The 27,232-nt window shown below is 39.5% G+C and overlaps 1 protein-coding gene across 1 annotated transcript; it reads right to left on the bottom strand.

Annotated features, from left to right (window-relative positions):
• Positions 1–4,642: 4,642 nt before the first annotated feature.
• Positions 4,643–27,227, bottom strand: FASTKD2 (FAST kinase domains 2). The gene is made up of 12 exons (XM_019975858.2): positions 27,099–27,227; positions 25,469–26,289; positions 22,394–22,497; positions 21,443–21,551; positions 21,036–21,159; positions 20,643–20,782; positions 19,377–19,549; positions 14,199–14,362; positions 10,458–10,670; positions 9,958–10,042; positions 7,983–8,097; positions 4,643–7,039 (listed from the first exon to the last, which is right to left on the bottom strand). The coding sequence occupies exons 2-12, from the start codon at positions 26,186–26,188 to the stop codon at positions 6,920–6,922; spliced, it is 2,067 nt and encodes a 688-aa protein (XP_019831417.2). The 5' UTR covers positions 26,189–26,289; positions 27,099–27,227; the 3' UTR covers positions 4,643–6,919.
• Between the last annotated feature and the right edge of the window lie 5 nt (positions 27,228–27,232).

Genomic DNA, 27,232 nt, shown 5'->3' with positions numbered 1-27,232 from the left:
GGGATCTCTGCTATTGTTATTCCAGAAAAACCCAACGTCACTGACTGATGGCAGAAATACGGCCTCCCTCTCATCTGGCCTTCTTAATCTCAGGCAGGCACATATGTTTGGGAGGTTAGGTCACATCTGGAATTCAAGCTGTAAGGCAGGGGTTGGAAAATGTATAGATTTCAGTGTTGCGGACCCACCAGTAAGCCTCACACACACATGTGGCACAAATGAGTCATAAGTGTATCAAGAAATAGCTATTTCCTCAGCCTTCTGGGTAGCCACAAAAGGCTGGGTAGCCAAAGGCCAATTGGCCAGTAACCTCCTCACCTAGTGCTCTCTAGAAGGTAGCCTGAACAAAGTGGGGACAGGAGACTGATGGTTCTCTTCTCAGTTCCTATGGATAAATACAAGAAGCATCTGGCCCATGATGCTCTGCTGTGATATGTGAAGCCAAGCATGTGTCCAGTCACCTAGGCTTCTTAAGAAGCCTACTGCTGAGTGAGACACTGACCCTCGTGGACAAAAAACACTCTAGCTGGTGAGTAATTTCATGGTAAGGCGCAGTCAGGGGCTGAGAAAGGCCAGCTTTTCCTAAGTACAGCTCTGGGTAGATGTTCCCAATCTCTGTCTTATGTTTACTTATATTTGTTCGCTTAGAGATGTCTGAACTAGTTGCAGAGTGACTGCTCTGTCAACACACACACACTGTGCAAATTAGAACTCCATTATTATTTGTAAATATTTGATATGAAGAAATTTAACTGCATTTATCTATTTGTATTATCACAAAAAATATTGTCACATTTGTCAATGACAGAACAAGAAAGCGGTTAGGCTCTAAATACAATTTTTAATTTTTGAATGCTTTCAAAAAATTTAAAATTATTTCATCAGTTATTTATGTAAAGTGTCCTGTCAACAGTGATAACCAAGAATTGATAAAATATCTTGATCAAAAAATTGCATATAGCCATTTCAAACATACAACTTGATATTTAATAGTTATGTCTAGAAAGCAAGATCAAGCTTCTCATTAAGGAACTTGGAAAAATTAGTGTGTTTGGGAATTTTATACAAAGTCAATACTTAAAGTCTTCCTTACTACTACTTGGAATTTTACTGATTTTAGTTCTTGTTATATCATACATAATTTTGTTCTACAAGGCTCCAAATAAACACCAAAATACTCTCCCACTTGGTGCTATAAGAACTGCCATTTCCTGTGTGCACCATGACCTAAAAAAGATAAACCATGGGATAGGGTAGAATGAACCAATGTGCAAAATAGGCTGCACTGTCACAGACACAAGGTTTCACAGGAAACATAAGAAAATTATTTACTTGCAACATTAACATTCTAAGGATACTGCTCCTGGCTCCTCTCCCTTTTAAAATTCAGATGTCAGAATTAACACATGTACCACCATCAATATTGTTCCATCTCAAAAACCCTGGGAGAAATAATTTTCAGATCATATATGGTCTCCCTTTGCTGCCAAATCTTGTTCACCCTCCTCTGTTTAGCTGAGTACAGCTCTGAAAACCCAACCCAGTGATCCCTTCCTGCCCCGCCCCCAACTTCCTCTTATCTTCTGCTTCGGACCTTGTCATACATCAGTTTGTCTTTCAACATACAATAATGGCATCTTATGAGCAACTTGAGAGGCTCTCTATTTTCATTTCTTTCTATCCCCCACAGTTTTGAGTATATATTAAGCTCTTAGTGGTTACCACTAATTGCCAAAATGCTGTTTGGGAAATCAAATATTAGAAATGGATTAAGATCAGCTAGTATGTGGCTCAGATGGTAAAGAATCTGTGGGAGACCCAAGTTATATCCCTAGGTTGGGAAGATCCCCTGGAGAAGGGAATGCTACCCATTTCCGTATTCTTACCTGGAGAATTCCATGGACAGAGGACCCTGGCAGGCTACAGTCCATGGGGCTGCAAAGAGTTGGACACAACTGAGAAATTAACACTTTCACTTTCTTTTCACTTTTAATCATTTTTCTTTCTATTTTAAGTATAATACATATTCATTCTTGAAATATGAAAAATAAAACATAAAGAATTAAAATTACTCAATTCTACTATTGAGAAATACCACTTTCTACATTTTTATCCCTTTTCTTCTTTTTATACACCTCTTGCCATTATTTAAAACATAATTTGGAAAAAAACATGAAAACAAAATTTGGAAAAAAAAAGCAGGAGAATAAAATTTGAATCCTCTACATATAGTCAAGTGTTTGTTTTTCCATTTAATAGAAGTGTTAAAGTTTTTCCCACATCAAGTAAATTATGGTATATCTAGGTATTTTACAAATATTAAAATGATGTCTTAGAACAGCGCTTCCCACATTTTCATGAGCACACAAATCACTTGGGATATTGTAAAAATACAGGTTCCGGTTCAGTAGTTCTGAGATGGGTTCCAAGAGTCTGCATTCCTAACAACCTCCCAGAAGATGCTGATCCTGCTAGTCTGTGGACCACATTCTGAGTAGCAAGGGCTTAGAAGATATATATTCCATTAACGAGGAACACTTAAGTACTTCCCGGTGTTAGGCTATATGCAGTAAAATATGAAATCAATGGAGTGATAAGAATCCTTACATACAGTGTGGGAATAATACAAATATTTATCATGTGCATACTAAGGGTGCATACAGACACAAAGATAATTAAAAATCTAACTCCTAGTCCACGTCAATAGGTATCAATGTTTTCAAGACACTAGAGCATTCTATAGCGGTAGAAAGCCCATCACTGGTTTCCAGGGAACCAAAGGAAAGGCAAAAAGGGAGGAAACTTTCAGGGGTGGTGAATGTTCATAACCTTGATTGTGGTGGCATTTTCATGGATATTTTACATATATGTGAAATCTGTTAAAACAACAGATTGTGCACTTTAAATATATGCAGTTTGCTGTTCGTCAATTATACTTCCATAAAGCTATTTTTTAAAGTATAGGGGAAGAAGTCACAAAATGCATTCCAGAAAGGTTGTATTAATTTACATCCTACCAGCAGCATACACAAGTGCCTGCCTCATTACCTGTCGGCACTATGATTCCTAAAGGAAAAAAAAACAGTGCTAATTTAGAAAGGCAAAACCTCTCATTTGTTTGAATGTGTATGTCTCTGATTACTAACAGACTGAAATATTTTTATGTTGATCAGCTCATCACTCATTTTTATTTTGTAATGTGCTCTTTACTTAGATATGTCATAAATATATTACCCATTTTTTTTCTCTTGACTAAATGTTTACATTTGTGTGACATAACACAAATGGACATATTAAAAAGGTTTAAGAATCAAAAAATAAAAACAAAAGCCAATCCTAACACTGCTCAAAACACAACCAAAAAAAGGTCAGTCAAGACTCAAAATTAAACATAAAAAAAAAATCAGTCTTTTACATCTATTTCTTTCACAAGGTGGCTGACTTATTAGCATAAGACTGCATCAGAAGCAAGCCATATACATAAATGTATCCAACTTTATATCTTTAATATTCACTCTTTCAGTTGGTTAATAAAGTAGGTTATTTTATCCCCTTTAGAGTTTGGTACTGAAATATTAACATATTTTGTGATTTAATCAAGAAGAGTCAGAATTTAGATTTATAAACTCCCCCATCTTTTATTTATTGATCCTAATTGTGTGAGAAATGGGTCCATGAAATCAAACTGGAGTTAAGTGGTTTTTGTTTTGAATCAACTGAATAAATACCAGAAAAGGAAAATATTTATATATTTTCCTGGAGTGGAAAGTAAATCTTAATCCTGAGAAGACTTATATATTATTAAATTGTTTTCCTTCCCTCTATACCTTCAGTCTCACAAGATTTTCTATACAGCAATGAAGAATGCTAACACTAGTAATACCAGTGAAAGAGGAATGCTAGTTCCTCCAGAGAATCCATAAATTTGTCCAATCCTTTGAAAATGAGTCATAATTAGCCATTAGAAAAAACTTACGTATGTATTTACTCTTTAAAGAATGAAAATTTTAGTTCCCTAATATTTTCAACTCTTGTTCTGAAGCTTGTAAGATTAAATCGTTTGGTCAAGTGCATAAAACTAGATGATGTCCAATCTGGAATAAAAGTTCAGATTTCTTGATACACAAGCTGCAAAGCAGCAGCAAAGGAAATAATGTGGAAATCAACGATGTGGCTTAAACTCCAGAAAAATCAAATTCTTGAACCTTTACTTCCTCATCCATAAAATGAGGGAGGTGGATTAAATGATTGATGCATTTCCTTTCAGCTCTAACCTTTTCTAAATGCAGGGAGGATAAGCTGATAAAACCTGTGACAGATGCAGTCATATTGCTAGAGATTTTTTATTGCCAACTTGGGGTTTCTCAACTACTTTTCTTGTAAGTCCGTATGAGCTCAGGTTCAAATTCCAGCCCTATCCTATTTATATAGCCTTTATAAATAATTTATCCTCTTATTAGATAAGAGGAAATAAGGGTCCCAAGAGATTAATAGCAGCTATATGTCAAACAGTTAAGATAATGGAGAATATACCCAAATACTTAGCAGTGCCCAGCACAGAGTAAGATGTTCAGTGCATGTCTGTGTATCTGGGGTATTTCAGTCCATCCCAGCTGACATTAACAGAATGCCACAGACTGAGTAGCTTATAAACAACAGAAATTTATTTCTCACAAATAACTGTGGGAGAGGTTTGGAAGTCCAAGACCAAGGCTTTGGCAGGTTCTGTCTGGTGAGCGCCCGTCTCCTGGTTCACAGATGGTCATCTTCTCATTGACTTCACAGGGAGAAGTGATAGGGAGCTCTCTGAGGCCTCTTTCATAAGAACTAATCCAACTCATGAGACCTCCACCCTCATGATCTAGTCATCTCCCAAAGCTCTACCTCCAAATACAATCACAGTGGGGGTTAGGTTTCAATAAATGAATTTCAGGGATGGTGAGGGGGTGAGGCACAAACATTCAGACTTTTGGATGGGGGTAAAATAATACCAACATACACATGGTAAAACCTGCTATATCCCCAGCAATTCAAATATTAGACAGACAGGCATATGACAAATGTGAACAACTATTTCCACAAAAGAATTACACACATAACTGAAAAATAGCCCCCAGGTCTGGCTCACAAGAGTTCAGCTATATATATTTAGTTTAAAAGACTTTGTGAAATGATGAGCGCAGAGGGGAAGAGGGAGAAAGGAAGAAAGGGAGAAAGAAATGACCTCAACAAAGAGGCAACCCACAGCCTATAAATCTTAAGGAATTTGGACTCCTTGCTATCTGTGTTATCTCGTCTCTGTTTCTCTTAGTTTGGTCCACAAACCACTTCCATCTAGAATGCTTGTTACAACTGCAGATGCCCGATACTCACTCATTTTTAACATGCTACCTCCTTAATTTTTATACATTTTTAGCTTGCCTTTGACTGTGTGGATCACAATAAACTGGAAAATTCTGAAAGAGATGGGAATACCAGACCACCTGACCTACCTCTTGAGAAACCTATATGCAGGTCAGGAAGCAAGTTAGAACTGGATATGGAACAAACTGGTTCCAAATAGAAGGAGTACTCAAGGCTGTATATTGTCACCCTGCTTATTTAACTTATATGCAGAGTACATAATGAGAAACACTGGGCTGGAAGAAGCACAAGCGGGAAACAAGATTGCCAGGAAAAATATCAATAACCTTAGATATGCAGATGACACCACCTTTATGGCAGAAAGTGAAGAGGAACTAAAAAGCCTCTTGATGAAAGTGAAAGAGGAGAGTGAAAAACTTAGCTTAAAGCTCAACATTCAGAAAATTAAGATCATGACATCTGGTCCCATCACTTCATGGGAAATAGATGGGGAAACAGTGGCTGACTTTATTTTTGGGGGGCTCCAAAATCACTGCAGATGGTGATTGCAGCCATGAAATTAAAAGATGCTTACTCCTTGGAAGGAAAGTTATGACCAACCTAGATAGCATATTGAAAAGCAGAGACATTACTTTGCCAACAAAAGTCCGTCTAGTAAAGGCTATGGTTTTTCCAATGGTCATGTATAGATGTGAGAGTTGGACTGTGAAGAAAGCTGAGCGTCAAAGAATTGATGGTTTTGAACTGTGGTGTTGGAGAAGACTCTTGAGAGTCCCTTGGCCTGCAAGGAGATCCAACCAGTCCATTCTAAAGGAGATCAGCCCTGGGTGTTCTTTGGAAGGACTGATGCTAAAGCTGAAACTCCAGTACTTTGGCCACCTCATGTGAAGAGTTGACTCATTGGAAAAGACCCTGATGCTGGGAGGGATTGGGGGCAGAGGGAGAAGGGGACGACAGAGGATGAGATGGCTGGATGGCATCACCGACTCGATGGACGTGAGTCTGAGTGAACTCCGGGAGTTGGTGATGGACAGGGAGGCCTGGCGTGCTGCGATTCATGGGGTCGCAAGGAGTCGGACACGACTGAGCGACTGAACTGAACTGAACTGAATTTGAGAACCTAGTCCAACTGCTTTGTGGCCAGTGCTTGAAAATGTTGTCCATAACTGAGTCCTAAAATAGCTTAGATTCCAAGCCAAGGACTGCCCACACCAAATTACCTGCAAACCATCACAACTAAGAAACCCGTTTTTAATGCATCAAAGCTAATGAGAAACAGTAAAATCTACAGCTCATGAATTTGTCAGGTATCTGGGTACTGGAAGGAATAGGTACTACTGCAAAGATGAGCCTTCTGGAATTTTCTCAGCATATTCTAAAGTGCCAGTAACAACATTTCTTTCATTCTTAACACTAATTTTTAACAGTGAACTGAAATAACACTTTGTATTATAGTGAGCGGTCAGGTAAATTACATCGACAACTGAATTATAGTATTTATTAAAGTTATTTTTACAAATTCAGGTCTCCAAACATTAAAAGGTTGTTTTTCACTTTAACATGTGCTTTGCAAATGTATATCAGCAGAAGACAGTGCTTTGGGTGAATAGATTTTAGTCTTCAAAAATGCGACTGCATCCTTCATCTCTAGTTTTTCCACCTCCCAATTATTGACCTTACCAAAGAAAGAAGAAAATAATCAGTTTGCAAGAAGATGATGACATATAAAAGCTAGTTTTGACACCCAAGGATATTGAAATAACATCAAGCCAACCACTTACAATTTATGCACATTTTAAAAAGTTTAGTTATGACTATATATACTAGGGTTGAAGAAAGCTCTCACAGTGAAAATTACAAAAACTTTAAAGGTCCTCTAAAGGGTGCAAACATTTCTTTTTTGGGATAATCTTCCTTAGAATATACATAATAGCCAATATGAAAAAAAAAAAAGTGTTACAGATTAGCTCATTAGAGAAATGGGCCATCTTAGCCTTGATAATCCAGGCATGATCCAGTTTTAGATACTGAAGTATCATAACGAAGATTCAAATGTTTACAGTTCATATTATATGCAGGACCAAATGACTGGCATTTAGATCGATCCTAACATTAATATAAACTTCTTTGTGTGGTCCTCACTCCATATAGATACCTTGAGGTTGCTCAAGTTGTAGTGTTCAGAATCAAATGAAGTACAGAGAGGGAAGAACTATCCTCTTAAAACCCTCCAGCATTTTCTAGTGAGAAATATCCTTAATGGCCTCACAATGACCCATGAAAACAAAGCTTTAATCAACATCTTTTCTTCTCCTGTTTAAGATAACCTAGAAACTGAATATGGTTTCATGTTCTTAAATAGGAAAATATATTATTTACATTTTTCCACTTAACAAAAAAGATTAAATTATAAAACCCTGAGTAAATGACTAGTAATCAACTGAGCAGGAACAAAATCATATACCAGAAATGTTCTTTTTCAAAGAAAACAATAAGCAAAACAATTATTCCAATACTGCTGGCAGTTTTTCTAGTCCTAGTAACCAACTTCAACCATAACATTCCTGGCAAAATGAACATCAGTAATTGAAGATGATTTCATTTGCAATTTTTCTTACCAAGATTACATGAAAACCCATTATTTTCAAATGCCGCATTTTCATAGCAAGGTATCCTTTGGGGTGGGTTGAATCCAAACAGTAAGCAGATTTAGGAACACAGAGTACAGCTACTCTGAAAACAAAAATACAGACTAGTTACTAATGAGATGACTGTGTACAATCTTGCTGTATTCTTGTTCTTTGGAGATTTCAAAGCTGAGCCCTCCACTGACCACATTCCTCACCGTTCCCTCCTGTTCTAGCCCTTCACTTCCTCATTATCTGGCCTGTGCAGACATTCCAGTATGTGAAGGCCACTTAGGAACAAAAAGCTTATAAAGATGTTTTATACAAACAGTATCTCTTAACCATCTTTAAGAATGGCTACATTCTTCATGAGGAAAATTTTCAGATATGAAAGCACCCATTTTAGGGCTTTCTTATAGAGGTAATCGCTGATCTAAATATAATTATTTATGCCACTAGAAGTATTGGTGTAGATAACACTAAATGGAAAATGCTCTGTTTGTACATATTGTCTCCCCAAGAGAGAAGCATTTAAAAACCAGGATGGGGAGACCAAAAACAAAGAAGAGATAGACAAGACTGTTGAAAAGATAATATCTGTATGTGTAAAAAAAACTGAAGGTGTAATTTTTTTTTCATTGTTCACGGCCTTTTGGAAAGATTAAGTTCATTGGGGGGAAAAAGACATTTGTATCCTTACTGTCTGCTGAGATAAAGAGAAAGAAATTTTATATCTTTAAAGGAACACTGATTTCTCATTTCTTCTCAGTACTTTAGGCTGAGAGCTATTACATTAATTATGCCAGAACAGTTGAATTCCAGAAAAAAGAAAAACGATCTTTCAATGCAGCCAGAGAGAAAGGCTTTCCTTAAGGGGAGATAGGCGCTACGTATAGGGAAGATAGTGGCTGAAAAAGATGGCCAAGGAGCAATCTAGATGGATTTGGAAAGGAGCAAAAGTTACAGAGCTGTGAGTGGGAAGTGATGGGCAGATAAAGAGTCTGAATCCCCACAGACTTTTTTCTGTACCTCTCTCTACGTATTCATGTCCTACAAAGCAGTAGGGGATGTAAGTCGCCTGGGGTCAGGATCCATGTCTGACTCAGCTCTGTGTGCCCTGCAGGCCCTAGCAAAGCCGTGAACACGGGGTGTGAACACAGGGTATGTGCAACACGACCTGATCCAGCTGCTTACAAGGCAGAGTGTGCTCTTGGGGAGCAGCATCAATTTATCCCAGAGACACCTTCTGTACTGTCTGAGTCAAGGCAACTACTTCTAATTAACCTCACTATGGCTCGATCCATATACAATATACCTTAATTAAAAAACTAAAGTTTTTCTACCTTTTCAAAGGTTTGACTGGTAGAACAAAATATTTATACTGGGTATTTTATTTGGGTAGAAGTCTTAATTCTTTAGGATCGCTATTTCATTATCTTGTCAAAAATTCACACTGTGCTGATGGTTTCAATTATGTCAATGTTGTTTGATCACACTGTTTAGCTTTAAATCCTAATTTTTTAAAACTGTCTGTTTCATTAAATGGCCAACTCCAACCCCACGGTCTTCAACCACAGTGCCTACATGTATACCTAAGGAGTAGACTAATGGATGAGACGTCCCTAGGTGCATAACAAGCTCCATACAAATACAAAGTCTGTGTATTGTTACTGCTATTTAATATGAAGTCTTTGAGAATTAAGATTTAAATACAGGGCTTCCCTTGTGGCTTAGCTGGTAAAGAAGCTGCCTGCAATGTGGGAGACCTGGGTTTGATCCCTGGGTTGGGAAGATCCCCTGGAGAAGGGAAAGGCTACCCACTCCAGTATTCTGGCCTGGAAAATTCCACGGACTATCCATGGGGTCCCAAAGAGCTGGAGACAACTGAGTGACTTTCACTTTCCAAAAAAAATAAAAAATAAAAATAAATACAGACAGCTCAGCAAATGAGTATGTGTAAACAAACCTCTGAATATCTGTAGAAGTTACCACGTCCACATCAGAAAATGGAAGCACTTGGCTCCGGTTAGCATCCATTCTGATTTCAAAATCTGGAAGAAAAAAAAAAGTTGATACTAATTTTTCAAACAGTACTCAGTGATTTTTTTGTTTAAAAATTACTACTACTATTACTACCAATAATGACAATGGCAACAGCTAAGGTATACCGAGCTTACTTACTTGTGTCAGATACGAGTCTGGATTTTACATGTACTGTCTCATTTGTAGGTCACAGGAACCCTATGAGGTGGGTACTATTATTACTGCCATTTTACACATAAGGAAAGAGGCTGGCGAGTGCTGAAAGCATGGCACTAGTAGGCCGGGGAGTGAAAATCCACACCCAGGTAGTCCACTCCAGGGCCCATGCTGCACCACACTAAGCTGCCGCAGTAAACTCCTAATCTTTTGTCAGAAAAAAAGAAATATAAAGTAAAACAGAAGAAACTCGTAAAAGTCCCATACCAATAAAATAATTATGTGGCAACTGTACACTTTGTGAGAAGCACCCTTCCCCCAGAAGGTCACTCAGCACTGCGGCGACCTTTGGCTGTGGACAGAAGGTCATGGGGGGCAACTGAGGCAGCACCAAGTCCAGGTCCTTGTGACAAGGAGCATCATCGAGTTTCAGACAAGTAGCCACAACATGAAGCCTGTGAACATTCCTCTCCACGTCACCTAAAAAAAAAAAAAAAAATGTAGTTAAGAAAGATATTAACGTCACATTAAAGAAATTGTATTAATGTACCTATAATTCTGATTATTTGCTTCTTATCAGGAGGGATTTTTATGGGTCCCCCAAGTTCCCACAGTGTGTAGATCAGTGCCTGTACGTGATAAGGTTTTAAGGTTTAAAATACCTTTCAAGGTGCTTTAGCCTCACTCTTCACTCAACTGATGGGGAAACCCTCCAGGATGCTAAAACGCATCCTGGTTAACTAAGGGCAAAGTTGGAGCTAGAATTCAAGTCTCCTGGGTTCACAGCTGCTTCCCCTATATTAGACTGCTTGAAAAATCAGCACATAGTATTCCTCTTCCACACTTCAACTCTGAAATTTCATTCCACTGTTTTTAAAAGGATTTCAAATAACTCTATTTCCCAGATATGGGCTTCCCAGGTGGCACAATGGTAAAGAAGCCACCTGCCAATGTAGGAGATCCAAGAGATTTGGGTTCAATCCCTGAGTCGGGAAGATCCCCCGGAGCAGGAAATAGCAACCCACTCCAGTATTCTTGCCTGGAGAATCCCATGGACAAAGGAGCCTCCCAGGCTACACTCCATGGGGTTGCAAAGGAGTCAGACACGATGAAGCAAATGAACATGGGCATAAGCCTGATACTGCTTTTCCCTTTTAAAAAAAAAATAATAATATTTATTTATTTGGCTGTTCAGTTCAGTTCAGTGGCTCAGTCGTGTCCGACTCTTTGCGACCCCATGAATCGCAGCATGCCAGGCCTCCCTGTCCATCACCAACTCCCGGAGTTCACTCAGACTCATGTCCATCGAGTCAGTGATGCAATCCAGCCATCTCATCCTCTGTCATCCCCTTCTCCTCCTGCCCCCAATCCCTCCCAGCATCAGAGTCTTTTCCAATGAGTCAACTCTTCACATGAGGTGGCCAAATTACTGGAGTTTCAGCTTTAGCATCATTCCTTCCAAAGAAATCCCAGGGCTGATCTCCTTCACAATGGACTGGTTGGATCTCCTTGCAGGCCAAGGGACTCTCAAGAGTCTTCTCCAACACCACAGTTCAAAAGCATCAATTCTTCGGCGCTCAGCCTTCTTCACAGTCCAACTCTCACATCCATACATGACCACAGGAAAAACCATAGCCTTGACTAGACAGACCTTTGTTGGCAAAGTAATGTCTCTGCTTTTGAATATGCTGTCTAGGTTGGTCATAACTTTCCTTCAAAGGAGTAAGCGTCTTTTAATTTCATGGCTGCAGTCACCATCTGCAGTGATTTTGGAGCCCAAAAAAATAAAGTCTGCCACTGTTTCCACTGTTTCCCCATCTATTTCCCATGAAGTGATGGGACCATATGCCATGATCTTCGTTTTCTGAATGTTGAGCTTTAAGCCAACGTTTTCACTTTCCACTTTCACCTTCATCGAGAGGCTTTTGAGTTCCTCTTCACTTTCTGCCATAAGGGTGGTGTCATCTGCATATCTGAGGTTATTGATATTTCTCCCGGCAATCTTGATTCCAGCTTGTGCTTCTTCCAGTCCAGCGTTTCCCATGATGTACTCTGCATATAAGTCAAATAAACAGGGTGACAAGATACAGCCTTGACGTACTCATTTTCCTATTTGGAACCAGTCTGTTGTTCCATGTCCAGTTCTAACTGTTGCTTCCTGACTGGCATACAAATTTCTCAAGAGGCAGATCAGGTGGTCTGGTATTCCCATCTCTTTCAGAATTTTCCACAGTTTATTGTGATCCACACAGTCAAAGGCTTTGGCATAGTCAATAAAGCAGAAATAGATGCATTTCTGGAACTCTCCTGCTTTTTCCATGATCCAGCGGATGTTGGCAATTTGATCTCTTGTTCCTCTGCCTTTTCTAAAACCAGCTTGAACATCAGGAAGTTCACGGTTCACATATTGCTGAAGCCTGGCTTGGAGAATTTTGAGCATTACTTTACTAGCGTGTGAGATGCATGCAATTGTGCGGTAGTTTGAGCATTCTTTGGCATTGCCTTTCTTTGGGATGGAATGAAAACTGACCTTTTCCAGTCCTGTGGCCACTGCTGAGTTTTCCAAATTTGCTGGCATATTGAGTGCGGCACTTTCACAGCGTCATCTTTCAGGATTTGGAATAGCTGAACTGGAATTCTGTCACCTCCACTAGCTTTGTTCGTAGTGATGCTTTCTAAGGCCCGCTTGACTTCACATTCCAGGATGTCTGGCTCTAGGTCAGTGATCACACCATCATGATTATCTGGGTCGTGAAGATCTTTTTTGTACAGTTCTTCTGTGTATTCTTACCATCTCTTCTTAATATCTTCTGCTTCTGTTAGGTCCATACCATTTCTGTCCTTTATCGAGCCCATCTTTGCATGAAATGTTCCTTTGGTATCTCTGATTTTCTTGAAGAGATCTCTAGTCTTTCCCATTCTGTTGTTTTCCTCTATTTCTTTGCATTGATCGCTGAAGAAGGCTTTCTTATCTCTTCTTGCTATTCTTTGGAACTCTGCATTCAGATGTTTATATCTTTCCTTTTCTCCTTTGCTTTTCTCCTTTTCCTTTTCTCCTTTTTTATTTGGCTGTACCGGGTCTCAATTGCACATGCAGGATCTAGTTACCTGACCAGGGATCAAACCCAGGCCCCCTGCATTGGGGGCGTGGAGTCTTAGCCACTGAACCACCAGGGACGTCCCTGATTTTCCTTCTTTAATAGTAAAAACCAAAAGTAAACAATTAATTTTGGTTTCAAGAGTAAATAAATTCACTACTTTGCTAACTATTTGGTTTCTTAATCTAACAGCTGTGCCCTCATTACAGACCATGGGTGGCAAAGCTTTACAGCTGCAAAAGTTGACTTAACTTGGCTTCAAATGTGACATGTAAAGATTAGAAGTATAAACACCTCTGATAGGGGCATAAAGAGCAACTTGAGCATTTAGTCTTTGTATAGGTGCATAACGTGTAAATAAAAAAAACAATGACGATGTGTTTCTTACTCCTGCCATCTGTGTGCAGGGTTTGTCATTAAAGGAGGCTCCACAGGGACTTCCCTCATAGCTCAGTTGGTAAAGAATCTGCCTGCAATGCAGGAGACCTGGTTCAATTTCTGGGTTGGGAAGATCCGCTGGAGAAGGGATAGGCTACACACTCCAGTATTCTTGGGCTTCCCTTGTGGCTCAGCTGGTAAAGCTGCAATGCAGGAGACCTGGGTTCGATCCCTGGGTTGGGAAGATCCCCTGGAGAAAGAAAGGCTACCCACTCCAGTATTCTGGCCTGGAGAATTCCATGGACTGTAGAGTCCATGGGTCGCAAAGAGTAGGACACGACTGAGTGACTTGACTTACAGGTTTGCTGGCTTAACGCATGGCCCTTGGACTTCACCATCTTTGGTCCTTTCATTAGGAGCACCTGCTCCAGAAGGTCTAACTGACACCGCTGTAACTGAGCCCCTATTCAGAATCACCAGGTAGCCTGGCACTACTGCCTTATCTCAGTCACACTGCACGCTGACATCCTACCTGACGTCAGCAGATCATCAATGATGTCCTTTTGAAGAAGCTGATTAATGAGGGCCAGGGGAAAATAGTTCATCCAGCAAAATGAACACACTGCATTTAACAGGTTTTCAGAAGATATATGGTGAAGACTACCTGTTAGAGCACTGGCCATAACTTCTAGGAACCTAGAAGGGCAGAAAGGAAACTTGGCTTACAAATATGAAGAGAAGACAAGATCATGATAGAGCTAGTGAGGTGTCACAGAACCAACGGCTTTCAGTGGATAAAACCATCAGGCTTGCATTTGCACTAGGTCTTCACACATCTTTCAGGTCAGCTGACTCTCGTAACAAATATATACATTCAATAAATGTGAGCTGCCATGGTATGTCTCACATAGGGCAAATATTTATAGGCTTTAACTCATTTAATTCCCATTCAAACTCTATGAGATAGGTGTCATTATCATCCTCATAATAAAAATGAGTAAATAGGCTCAGTGAGGTCGAGTAACTCGTCCAAGGGCACACAGCCAAGAAGCAGCAGGGACAGCCCTGAAATCCAAGCTGTCAGGGTCCAGAGCCTTTTAACCACTGTGCTAGGCTTTTATCTAGAGAACGCAATGGCACCCCACTCCAGTACTCCTGCCTGGAAAATCCCATGGACGGAGGAGCCTGGAAGGCTGCGGTCCATGGGGTCACTGAAGGTCGGACACAACTGAGCGACTTCCCTTTCACTTTTCACTTTTATGCATGGGAGAAGGAAATGGCAACCCACTCCAGTGTTCTTGCCTGGAGAATCCCAGGAACGGGGGAGCCTGGTGGGCTGCTGTCTATGGGGTCACACAGAGTCGGACACGACTGAAGTGACTTAGCAGCAGCAGTAGCAGGCTTTTATTCTCAGTAAATCTACAAGGCCTGGAATGCCACTACAGGTTTATAAGCTATTAAAATTCTGTTGCTATTAATGCTGTGAGCTGAAAGAACCACAAGCCTAATTGTACCACCTCAGCTAAGGTTACATAGGATAACTGAGCACAGATGAAGAGAAGGGAAATCAAGGTTAGTTGAGGGTTTATTAGCAGTGTCAATAAACTAGCAGGCCGAGACACACTTTGAACCCAGGTCAGTTTGACTCTTAAGGCATAAGTTATATTTCATTATATCAGAAAAAAAAAAGTAGTGCATGCAAAGTACTGTGATAGTGTACCGGAAAGAACGTAGATGGGGTAGCTTTGGGGATAGGGAGAATTTCAGTAAGTAGAAAAGATGGCAAAAGCAAAGACCACTTGAAACTAAGCACAGAAATGGGAGCCCTGAAAGTGTATCCTGTTCCGCTGTGGTAAGTGAGGAACAGGCAGGGACACTCACAGCAGGGCACGTGTGCCCTGAAGGATGAGCCACAAAGGGAAATGTCTGAGATCGACTGGGAGATCCCATGGCGGGAGGAGACAGATGACGAGAAAGACTGTGATAGGTCCTAGAGACAACAGTGAGGCAAAGGGAAAGCCGACGGGAGTCTGGAGGAGGCAGCCAGAAGGGCTGATCTGGAGCCCGAGGGGTAATCACGTCTCCCACTCCTCGTGCCCTACTTCATCTTCCGCAACACTACAATCTGTGTCATTCCCTATACGTAGTCCGCTGTTTCTTTCCCTCCTGACTTGAATATAGAGTCCTTTCTACACCTGATGCTCCTTCCATGGCTAACTCCTTTGTATCCATCTTTTAAGATCTGCTCAGGTACCATCTCCTCCAGGGAGGACGCTTGACATCTACCCTGACCTTCTACTCCACCAGGCTAGAATCCTGGCACATTCCTCCTCTATCTCTAGGTAACCTGTATAGAACTCTGCCACTTCCATGTTCATGCTCTATTTAACTGCCAACTTATGTCTACATTACCCATTACATAGAATCATCTGGCAAAAAAGGATTATGTCTTACTCACTTTTGTCTTAAGTACCTGAGCACTTGGTACAAGTTTTCTGACTAAATGAACAAATACAATTAGAGGACAAAGAGGATAATGTTATTGGAAAAGAAAGAGTCAAAAATAATGAGCTAAAAATTCACCAAGTTGTAAACACTGAATATGCACAGCTCTTTGCAGGCTGTTACTCATACCTCAATAAAGTGGAGCAGGAAATGGCAACCCACTCCAGTACTCTTGCCTGGAGAATCCCATAGACAGAGGAGTCCATGTGTTGTAAAGGGTCAGACACGAATGAGTGACCAAGCACAGAAAGTGGTTTAAAAGAAAAAACACTTGACATGGTACTTGATAAACAGTAAACAAAACAAACAAAAAAAAAACCAAGAATGAGCTGACTTCCAGAATTATTGATCTTGAGACCCCTGTGGGATCTCCGGTGACCATATACAACCTGGAGTTCAGGAGCACACTGATGACCAGACATGCAATCCGGGATTATCTACAGAGTGGCAAGTACATATCAAAAAGTGAAGAAACCAAAGGACTGGAATGACAGAGTTGAAATGTTAAATGTTTTCTTCCTAGGGCTTCAAACCCAGGAAGATATTCTAGATTTAACACCTTCTCTTTACCAGAGGCCATAACATAAATAAAATGATTAAGGAACAGAATGTGGATATACAAAGTGCTAAGTCAAATTTTCTACAACTCTCCTACCTAATCCATCTCTTCCAGTCAACTCACTTCCCAAATGCTTCGAGTTACTGCTCCTAAAACCTTTGCCTTTCCACCCTAGGAGGCCATCTTCCTTTCTCCTTCCTCCATAAAGCATTCATTTGGTACGTATCATATTGCCTTCCTCTCAATATACATGACTTGCCTCCTAAGAAGGATGGAGAACACAAACTTCTTTATTTATAGTCCTCAAAATACCAACTTCAGGGAACTGCACACTCATGGACATTCAGGAATTTCTTATTGATTAATCTCAATCTATTAGCGACTCTTATCACTCCTACTTCTCCAAAGGAGAAATGCTGAGGTAGGAGGGTAGGGTTAGATCACACTTCCTCAGTCTCAGCACTGCTGACAATCTGGCCTGGATAATTCGTTACTGCAGTGCTGACTTGTGCACAGTAGGACGCTGGCGGCATCCCCAGCCTCCACCCACTAGAGAGTGTACAACAACCCTCTCCCCCCACCTCCCCCACCACACGAAACCTAACGTCCCCAGATACTGCCAAATGTCCCCAGGAGGCAAAATCACGGCCAATTGAGAACCAGTGAGTTAGACGAAAGCAGAGCAGACAGACAAGTACAACATTCACGACTCCCCCTCAGTATGGCCTGTTCCTAGTCATGTTTTGTCGAATTTCCTAACCTGTGTGTAGCTACTTAGGGTTACCTTGGTTATCCATCCTCTATTTCCAACATAACAATTTTACTGGACCAAATTATCTCCTGGGACACCTACAGTCAACTGAAAAACTCCCTAACTACTCAGTGTTTGTTCTCTGAATTCTACAGAATCCATGGGCCTGTTTCTGGAGTTTTAATTACTACTCAGCTTAACAATGCTACTTACTCCAGTATTCTTGCCTGGAGAATCCCATGGACAGAGGAGCCTGGCACGACCCCCAGTCCATGGGGTCGCCAAGAGTCAGGCACGACTGAGCGACTAACAATTTCACACTTTTCACTTTCACATCTTAACAGTATTTGTCAAGAAGGGGCAGGAGGAACACAGGAGCCAGCTTCATAATAAAACCAAGAGTGGGTAGTAGAGGAAGGCTGAATTTGGGGAGAATCTTTTCAACCTTTATTTTCTGTCTATTCTGTGCCAGGCTCTGTGCTACGTTTAGAAACACAGGCACCTGGGTCTGACACTAGAAAGCTCTGCAATTGTGGAGAGAGGTTTATTGACAAAAAACTGCAGCTGTGTGCCAAGGTTCCACCAGAGATTCAGATAAGACACGGCAAGCACAGGAGCTCTGATGGAGATATAAGGGAAAGCACAGGACACATACAGGAAGTAAGTCTTTTTGGAACACTGGAGGGTACAGTGAGCAGCTGCTTTTCATGGCCCAGCATTTCTTTCATCACCAGAGCCAAAGAAATGGGCATGTGACCCAAACTCGGTCAATCAGATTCTCTCTTCTGGAAATCTAGATCTTGAGAAAAAACCACAGGGACAAAAAGCTGATGGAGCCAAGCTGGGCATGCATGCTCAGTTGCTCAGCCATGTCCAACTCTTTGCAACCTCATGGACTGTAGCTCTCCAGGCTTCTCTGTTCACGGGATACTCCAGGCAAGAATACTAAAGCGGGTTGCCATTTCCTACTCCAGGGGATCTTCCCAACCCAGGAATTGAACCCATGTCTCTTGCGTCTCCTGCATTGGCAGGTGGATTCTTAACCACTGCATAACCTGGGAGCCAAGCCACTTGGTGGCCAAGAAATGGCCTGTGAACCCTGCCACTGAGACCCTCAGAAGTGCCACAGTTTATTCCTCCAAGGCCTTAATCTAATAATTACTGTGTATCCGGCACTGCCTTAAGATTCTGACACAGGTTAACTCACTTAATCCTCATAACAACAATTATTAAATTGTCCAGTATGATTAGAAATAAGTCATTATTCATGCCCATTTTAACAGATGAAGAAACTGAGGTACAGGTAAGTTACAGGTAAGGTAAAGGTAAGTAGGTAACGAATGGCAGGACTAAGATTCAAACCTAAGCAAGGTGTCTCCTGGGTCTGCACTTGTAGTCACTCTTCTAACAAATGACATGTTATATACATTTCTGGTTTTTAACAAACCCTTAACTGATCTAGAGAAGGAAAGACGTTCTGGGTGGAAAGAAGAGGTCTGAAAGAGCCCGGCACATCTGAGGAATTGCTGTGTTTATTAGTAGAAATGTAGGATTGCAGTTAAAATGAAAAGAACAGAAAGTGGTAGTTTGGGACCAGATAGAGAGCTAGGGTCAAAACTGAGCTATAAACTAGGGTGCTAAGGGAGTAAGTTGGGCAAAAGTTTGAAACGAAGTCTCCTACACTGAATTATCAAATGCACTGCAAAGAACAACAACAAAAGAGCAAAAGCAAAGCGTGTATCTAAGATAAAACTGTTTACCTTCATAAACAAAGAAGAGTAAGTTTTATTTCTGGACATGGATGGGTTTGCTTGTGAGAATTCATTGAGCTTTGTAATCTTTTCTATAAATATGATATGTGGCAATACAAAAAGTAAAAAGGAACAAGTACATACTCGTGGGTCTGGCATTTGTAGAAGTGATTGAGAGAAGAATAAACATTAAGAATACCGACAAGGCTTTTCACATTTAGGAAGCCAGGTTCATCTGCTGCTTTCTTTATAAATAAGTCCATCAAACCAACAGGTCGGAAGCCAAAGTTTTCAAATAAAATGAGGAGAAAAAGAACCTAAAAAAAAAAAAAAAAGAATTGAGGGAAAACGTCTTAAGAATTACAGTATGTTATCAGCAATCTTTCCAATTTCAAACAGTTTAAATAAGCAACAGAATTGTCCTGATTGAAAAATATTCCCTTAAAAGGAGTAATTATCTTTCCCTTGTAAAATATCAAGTTAATAAGCAACCTCTTTTTATCAGCCAAGAAGCAGAGCACACAATGGTTCTCATTTCCAATGTCATTTAAAATACATCCTTTCCTACATGCTTTTCATACAAAATCTTGCAAATTACCTTTAAATATACCCCTTCTGAAGTTTTTCAAAATGACCAAGTCAATTTCAAACTGCTCTCCTTTCCAAACCTAGACACTTCCTATATTCTAATAGATAAAAGATAACTCAAAAATTTCTATGTTCAATATTAAATACTAGAAGTGAGAATAGAGCTGAAATACAATGATTAAAATAAATGTTCCACTTCACCTCTCATTTCCCTCTTTGTCATTCTTACAGTAAGGACTTTTCTTTCCAAAATCAATTTCCATAGTAAACACAATATTACCTCAACCTCCAAAGTGAACTAAGCCAGTAATCTAACATGGTTACCTCGGCTTCACTATAAAAATAAGTTTTTACCAGTTGCTTCATTCAGACGTTTTAGTATTAACACAGGCCCTGAACTTAAAGGCTCTTACCCTTGAAGAACAAAGCAAACTTTCCATACATAGAAGACAGTAATGACATTTTATTCTTCAAAACGCTTAAGCCCGTCATATTACCTATCTTTATTATTCTAAATCTAACAAAGGAAACATAGAAAGGCACAAATAATCCTTAGTACCCAACCAAAGTATCATATAATATGAAAAACAGACTTTGGCAATACAGTTTTTGTTTTGGATAGAAAGATGATCAAGATATTGAACAGTATATAATAGGTAACACTCAGACAGAAATTGTAAGGAGCTAATTTTTCAAACCAATTTAGCATTGGAATATTTTGGAATCTAAACCACTTTAAAACGATAGAGAATTATATCCACAAATAAATAAATAGATTTCTTGAAAGTTTCTGAGACTTATTCTAAACTTTAACATACTTACTTTTTTCAACTTCCAGATGTCAAAAGTTGTAGCCACATAATCTGCTATTCCTTTAAAAAGATCTATATTAATATATTGGAGGTCCCTGCAAGACTGCAATATGTTGATCAATATTTTAAAAGGACACCCATGGATGTTACCTTTAAGAATGAGTTAGAAAACAAAAATTACCAGATGATTTTGACTGTAAGATTCAAGATACTATATACCCAGCACTTTTCTTTAGAAAAACAGCACTGCATTTTGTAAAAACAAAAAATAATTATAGGTAAAAATAAACTTTAGATCTAACCATATCATCAGATATTTTTTCATATAACAGCAAACAAACAAAACAAATATAGCTCAGAACACATCAGATGCTATAAACCATGTAAGAAAAATTCCCCTTACTTGTGACTCTCTTACTGCACTCATTCAGAAGGATAATGGAACGGTGATTCATGGCGGCCAGTACCGCAAACATGTGCTGGCAATTCAAAACAGAAAATTGGTCTAATTCTTTCAAGGCTTTCATCTAAAGAAAAATAAATTTTAATTTATCATTTGTGGTAAAATAAATTAAAATCTTATATTTAAATAAAAAAGGATAAAGTTTGAGTAAAATGACTCAGACATATACAGATAAATGTATGTAAATACATACACACATAAATATCTCTATTATTCCACTTAAGCAAAGTTATACCCAAAAGCACAACAATGTCCTCCTAATAAACTGACTTTAGGAGATGATAGCAAATCACAGGAAATATCTTTTTCAAATTTTACCCAATAGAGAAAATTCACAAAGTATTTACCTCCAATTTCCTTTTAAGACCAATCGGAGCATCTTTTCCAATACTTCTCATTACAGTTTGTAATGTGAAGACATGTTTTATTTTGCAAACTTGCTCATCAACTAGCATCCTGTCATCACACACAACAAATACCACAGTCTTAGGATCTTAAAACCAGAAGAGAAATCTTAAAAGTCATTTGGTCCAGTTCCTACTTATAGGCAAGGAATATGAAGCCCAAAGAAATGAAATATCTGCCCACGAGAGTGTAAACAGTTAGTGAAAGCTCCAGGACCCGACTGGTATTCTTTTCTCTCACATTATTTTGCTATCTTTTTGCATAAACAAACATCAGGAGACTATATTAAGACATCCCAATGCATAGTCAATGAAAATGGGAATTAAAAATTATTATAAGATTAGGTGCATCAATTTTATAAAAACTTAACCTCCTTTGCAAGCTGGGCTACTGTCATGTGACTCCACACAGTGCCCAAATAACATTATGAACTGAGCATGTATCAGTTCTCCCCCAGCCCATGTCAATACTATGTTTTAAGATAATTTTAATGTTACCCACACTTTTTTTTTATAGTGAATCCTGAAAGAAGCATTATTTCTAGCTTCACCTGTTCCAAAGTCAGGATTTTAAGCTTAATAAGCTATTAAAGACCAGCTTCCCTTGTAGGTCAGTTGGTGAAGGATCTGCCTACAGTGCAGGAGACCTGGGTTTGATTCCCAGGTCAGGAAGATCCCCTGGAGAAGGAAATGGCAACCCACTCCAGTATTCTTGCCTGGAGAATCCCATGGACGGAGGAGCCTGGCAGGCTACAGTCCATGGGGTCGCAAGAGTCCGACACAACTTAGCAACCAAACCGCCACCGCCACCAACAAAGTCTTTCATCTTTGCTTTTGATTTGAGGTAAGAGAAAAAGAGAAAGCCACTTGAAGAAAGTGTAAGAGAGTTCTCACCGCAATCCTGCCAGAAGAACATCCACATTCTTGCATGGCTCCATTGTGTTTAAGATAGTTGACAAAACTGAAAGACATTTCTCATCACACTCATTGATACGTTCCTATTGAAATGTAATCACAAAAACACTATAGGTAATGAGTTCATAGTAGATGACCTCACCCAAGCAAAACCACTGAACTGATGCTTTCAACTAAAGGATTAAGTATCAAACCAATTATTCAGAGTCAGTCCACAATAAACAGCAACTTTGGAAAACCAGACATTATATGTAAGTGAACTTTTCAAATAATTGATACACATTCTTTTTGTATCAACAATTTCTTTACACTTTCAATTACCACTGAAAATGATTTGACATTGATTATATTCCTCCACTTCTGAAATAACTTTCATCAAGCATTATTTTTACCCCTTTATGAAACCGAAGGCCATCATGGTGACAAGTGCAGTAACAAGCTATAGGGCAGTTTTCCCTCCCCTAATTAATCTTACACTGCTGTGCTTACAATTTCCCTATATTCTTTCCTGAGTATCAAACTGCAACCTCAGTTGTGAACTTTCTAATTCACATCTGCTATCACATTTTACCACCACTATCTGGATCTCAAGAGGAACCCAGGCTCCCTGGATCCTTCTTTCAAACCCTTTGAATCAGGGTTATTAATTTAGTTCCAGAAATGGCCTAATTTAGAAAGTGAACAGTAATAGCACAGCTCACCTAGTGCTCTACAATTTAATCACAACTAGTCTATACACCTCACAAGAGTACTTGTAATCACACCTGAAAGATATATGCTCTTTTGCTAAAATTCCATGACCAACAAGCCACAAAGCCTCAAGTCTGAAGCAGATATTGATAAGAAATGGATACTGCTGGAAGGAAAAAAGGTCTCATTCCCATGAGAGGGTTTCCATTATAGCATTCCATCAATATCTCCTATAAAAGAAAAGACCACCTGGCTAGGTGTTTGAAGGGCAAGCTTCACTGATGATATATTTCATACCTAGCTAAAACGTCTTTGCAACATTCCCATGTTAGTGAGATACAATTATATGTATAGATAATCTGACCCCAAATACCCATTGGTCATATTTCACCAATGCAGATACTATAATGATGGGAATACTGTCCAAAATTCATTTAGAGAATCACTGACCAGGTAAAGTGACTTACTGCAATTACTTTGAAGTAACTATATAGGGAACAGAGTCTACCAAAAAACACAGATATTCTGCAGTTTAAACAAACATACACAATACAAATTAGTTACTGGTTGAAAACATATAGAAATCACAGTAATGTTAAAAGTTAAAAACACTCAAGTATCTATAAACTCAATCCTTGAATTCTATAGTAAGATAGGATACATGTCAGATCATCCTTGGGAAATTTCTATCTTAAAAAAAATTATTTAATTATGATCATTGAGTTTTGAAATCTGAAGAGCCCACTCTTAAGAGGTAAACAATTACTTAAAGGAACTATTCTTTTCCTTGGCCAACCTTGGTGTCATTTCAGTGACGTCGAAGAGGACACTGACTCCTTTGTTTGAAACTAAAAGTGATCCCCCCCATCCAATTTCATTTTTCCAATAAATTTTCCACTCACAGAGTGATCTAAATACTAACTGGAGCAGCTTGACCTTTGCTTAAAATACTCCAGTGGATCCCCACTGCCTATAGCATAAAGGCAAACCCCTTAGCCAGGCATAAAAGGCTCTTTATGATTCAGCCTTTTTCCTCCCCCCAACCTCATGCCTTGTCATGACACCAACCCCTCTCCCTTGACAACCATAGGCACAATTTCCTACCAATTCCCTCAAACTCATAACCCCAATAATCTGTACTTCTAGCCACAGTGAACTACTTTCAGTTCCCCAAACTTTTCTCCAGGTTTTGAACAGTCTTCTCTACTTGAAACACCATCTCATTGGCTATCAACCTTCTCACTGACTGCTGGCCATCCCTTGCACTCAGCTTAGACATCATCTCCTACTGGGCTTGAATTTTAGCTCTACTATGACAAGGTGTTTGTTCATTAAACCAGCAAGTATTTTATCAAATACCTACAAATGGTGACATTAACAAATATGTGGCCTTGGGCAAGCTATTTAACCTCTCTAAGCCTCAATTTCCTCATCAAGAAGAAGAAAGTAACAATGACTACTTTTAAAAGCTACATTGAGAATTATATGAGACAATCCTCCTTTCAAACCCTGTACATATCACTGCTTCAAACAGTAATCTTGTATCCTCCCCCCCCCCCACCCCCCATCACCTCTTCCCATCATGAAGGCATTCTCCCAACTAGGTTTGAAGCCCCTGGTTACACACTGTGTGTATTTTTCTTTCATTGCACTAAAAGCTCTATGTGGCCCTTATTTTGTAATTGTATTCCCAATGATCAGTGCTACAGTATCATAGCGCCTACAATGTCGTAAATGTATGAATGGATATTGGTTATTTTTGTAATTGCCTACAAAGCATCTGTTGTCCCCTCTACAAGGGCAGGAATTATGTTTTCCATATCTTTACATCCCTAGTAACAAGTGTAATAACTAATCCACAGTTGACAGCCAATGAACATTTACTGCGTGAATAAATAAAATCAGTAGTTGTGACTTTAGCCAAGTTGCTTAACATAACAAAATCTCTTTCTTCATCTGCTAGAGTAACACCAACCTCACACAGCTATTGTGAAGATTAAACAGGACAACACAAGTAAAAGGTATACAGGTAGTCAATAAATACTAGCTCCCTTCCCTTCCCTTCTCTCCTTTCAACTACCCAAACTGTTCTTGTATATTTTGTATCTCTTCCCACTTCAGCTTATTCACTATTACTCAACTCCTGAGAAGAAAAATGGGGCAAGTGTTCATAAACTTCTAAAGCAAAAGAAAGATCTTGCTAACTTAAGGTATCTAAACCATAGAATATTAGTATCTATGCAGAAACAAATGTAAACTATCATTCCAATGATAAGTTTCATTCAAGGAGGCTATAGGTCTACTTCCTATCATTCTTTCAAGATTTGCTAAACCGAGTATATTTATACCTCCTTTTGATTTTACCTGGACCACCCTCAGCAAAGTCTGTACGAGCAGCGTGTTCTGAGGAATCCCAAGCTTCACTATAGCATGAAGACTAAACAGCAGGTCTCCGAAATACATGATCTTGGCTTCTCTCATAACATGTTCACACAGCTGGTTAAACGCAGGGTGGTTAAACATCAATTGTTTTTCAAAGCGCTTCTGATCTTCCGACATCCGTTTGGCAATTGTCCACATGGCTGAGAAATAGTTACTACTAGGAAATGTAGGTGCTTTTGAAAATATATCTAACACATCACTCAGAGAATTACACTCCTGAGACAGTTTTGTACTGCTGATCAGGGCTGGTTTTCTTCTCTTGGTGAGAACATCTTCATCAGAGGCCTCCTGATGAAAGCTTTTCTTCAGTTCATTAACAGAGACAAGAAAGTGCTTTGAATCAAAGGACAGTCTTCTAGGACAAAGTAGTTTGTCAACTGTAAAGACTGTTGCCGTGTTTATGCCCTTTGTTTGACAGCCATCACCTTCTGATTTAAAAATTAAAGCATCCCGAAAGAGATATCTAGTAGATGAATGCATTTTATTACCAAAGGTATTTAAGAGGTTTCTTCGGTTCCAGTTTGAATAAGCAACATTTGGTCTGCAAAATGCCAAAGGATATAGCCTCACAGTTCTGCCTGTTGGAACTAAAGTACTGAGTTGTCTGAGGTTCCATAAAAAGGAACCCGCTCTGTTACTCATTTTCTAGTTACTGAAGTACTTTCAAAAGACTTTAAAGTTATCAAGATGACACACACGTCGCTTCTACAAATGAAAAAAAACTCATGTCCGCCGTCATTTTCCTGCAGGGGAAGGGGTTATAACAGAAATAAAAATTAAGAATAAAATTTCTACTTAAAAATACAAAATCCATTTAACAGAGACTAAAGTGGGGACCTAGGGAGACATTAACATTTACCTTAAAAGGGTAAAACCATTTTATCACATAAGGGCTTCTTCCACTTCTACTACAATGTGTATGCTGCTGCTGTTGCTAAGTCGCTTCAGTCGTGTCAGACTTTTAGCGACCCCATGGACTGCAGCCTACCAGGCTCCTCCATCCCTGGGATTTTCCAGGCAAGAGTACTGGAGTGGGGTGCCATTGCCTTCTCTGTGCATACACAGTCTTAAAGGAGCAAGGTTAGTTTGGAAGTAGTGGATACATAAATAAGTCTTAAAAAAAAAAATAATTAGTGGGTTTCTGACGGGAAAGTTTTAGTATAAAGCTTTCTTTGCAGTAAGATTTTACGGAGATGTCGGCAATAAAAATTAAGGGCTTAACCTTGATGGATAATTTTTAACATGAGGATTTAACAACAGCTAAACACGAACTGTTAAAATAAGGCCTTGGACAAGCACAACGGTTCAGGGGAGGAGGCAGCAAACTAAAGTGATGCTTGCACGTGGCCTGCGTTTGGGAGGGAGATGCAACCAGTCTCACCAGGTCTCAGAACCGGTGAGAGGAGTCCGTGCTTCCCGAGCCGGGCCTCTTAGTATGAACCCACCTTCCTCAACTTACTTCCCGGGCAACTTCTGAGACCTTTCTCCGAAAGGCAAGAAGTCTAAAGCGTAGTACAACCAACTGTTCCGCTTAAGTTCGTCCTCCACTCACCTTAGAGTAGAAGCCTGTGATTGTAGACAGGCGCGGCCATGACAGTTTCCCCGCGAACTGAGCGACTCGCGAGATTTTACGGATCCCTCATAGGTCAAAAAGTGTTTGTTCGCGGGCGGACGGTTGGAAATATT

This window comes from Bos indicus, chromosome 2 (assembly GCF_029378745.1).
Source record: "Bos indicus isolate NIAB-ARS_2022 breed Sahiwal x Tharparkar chromosome 2, NIAB-ARS_B.indTharparkar_mat_pri_1.0, whole genome shotgun sequence".
NCBI classification, from domain to species: Eukaryota; Metazoa; Chordata; class Mammalia; order Artiodactyla; family Bovidae; genus Bos; species Bos indicus.
This window is presented reverse-complemented; position numbering and strand designations above follow the sequence as displayed.

Bases quoted from the DNA above. Each gene is read 5' to 3' on its own strand.
- FASTKD2 (XM_019975858.2), bottom strand. From the start codon at position 26,188: ATGAGTAACAGAGCGGGTTCCTTTTTATGGAACCTCAGACAACTCAGT. The intron at 14,363-19,376 runs GTATGTACTTGT...CTGCCCTTCTAG, and splicing joins TACAAATGCCAGACCCACGA to GTTCCTAGAAGTTATGGCCA. The intron at 7,040-7,982 runs GTAAGAAAAATT...TTCTTTGGTAAG, and splicing joins TGGGTTTTCATGTAATCTTG to GTCAATAATTGGGAGGTGGA.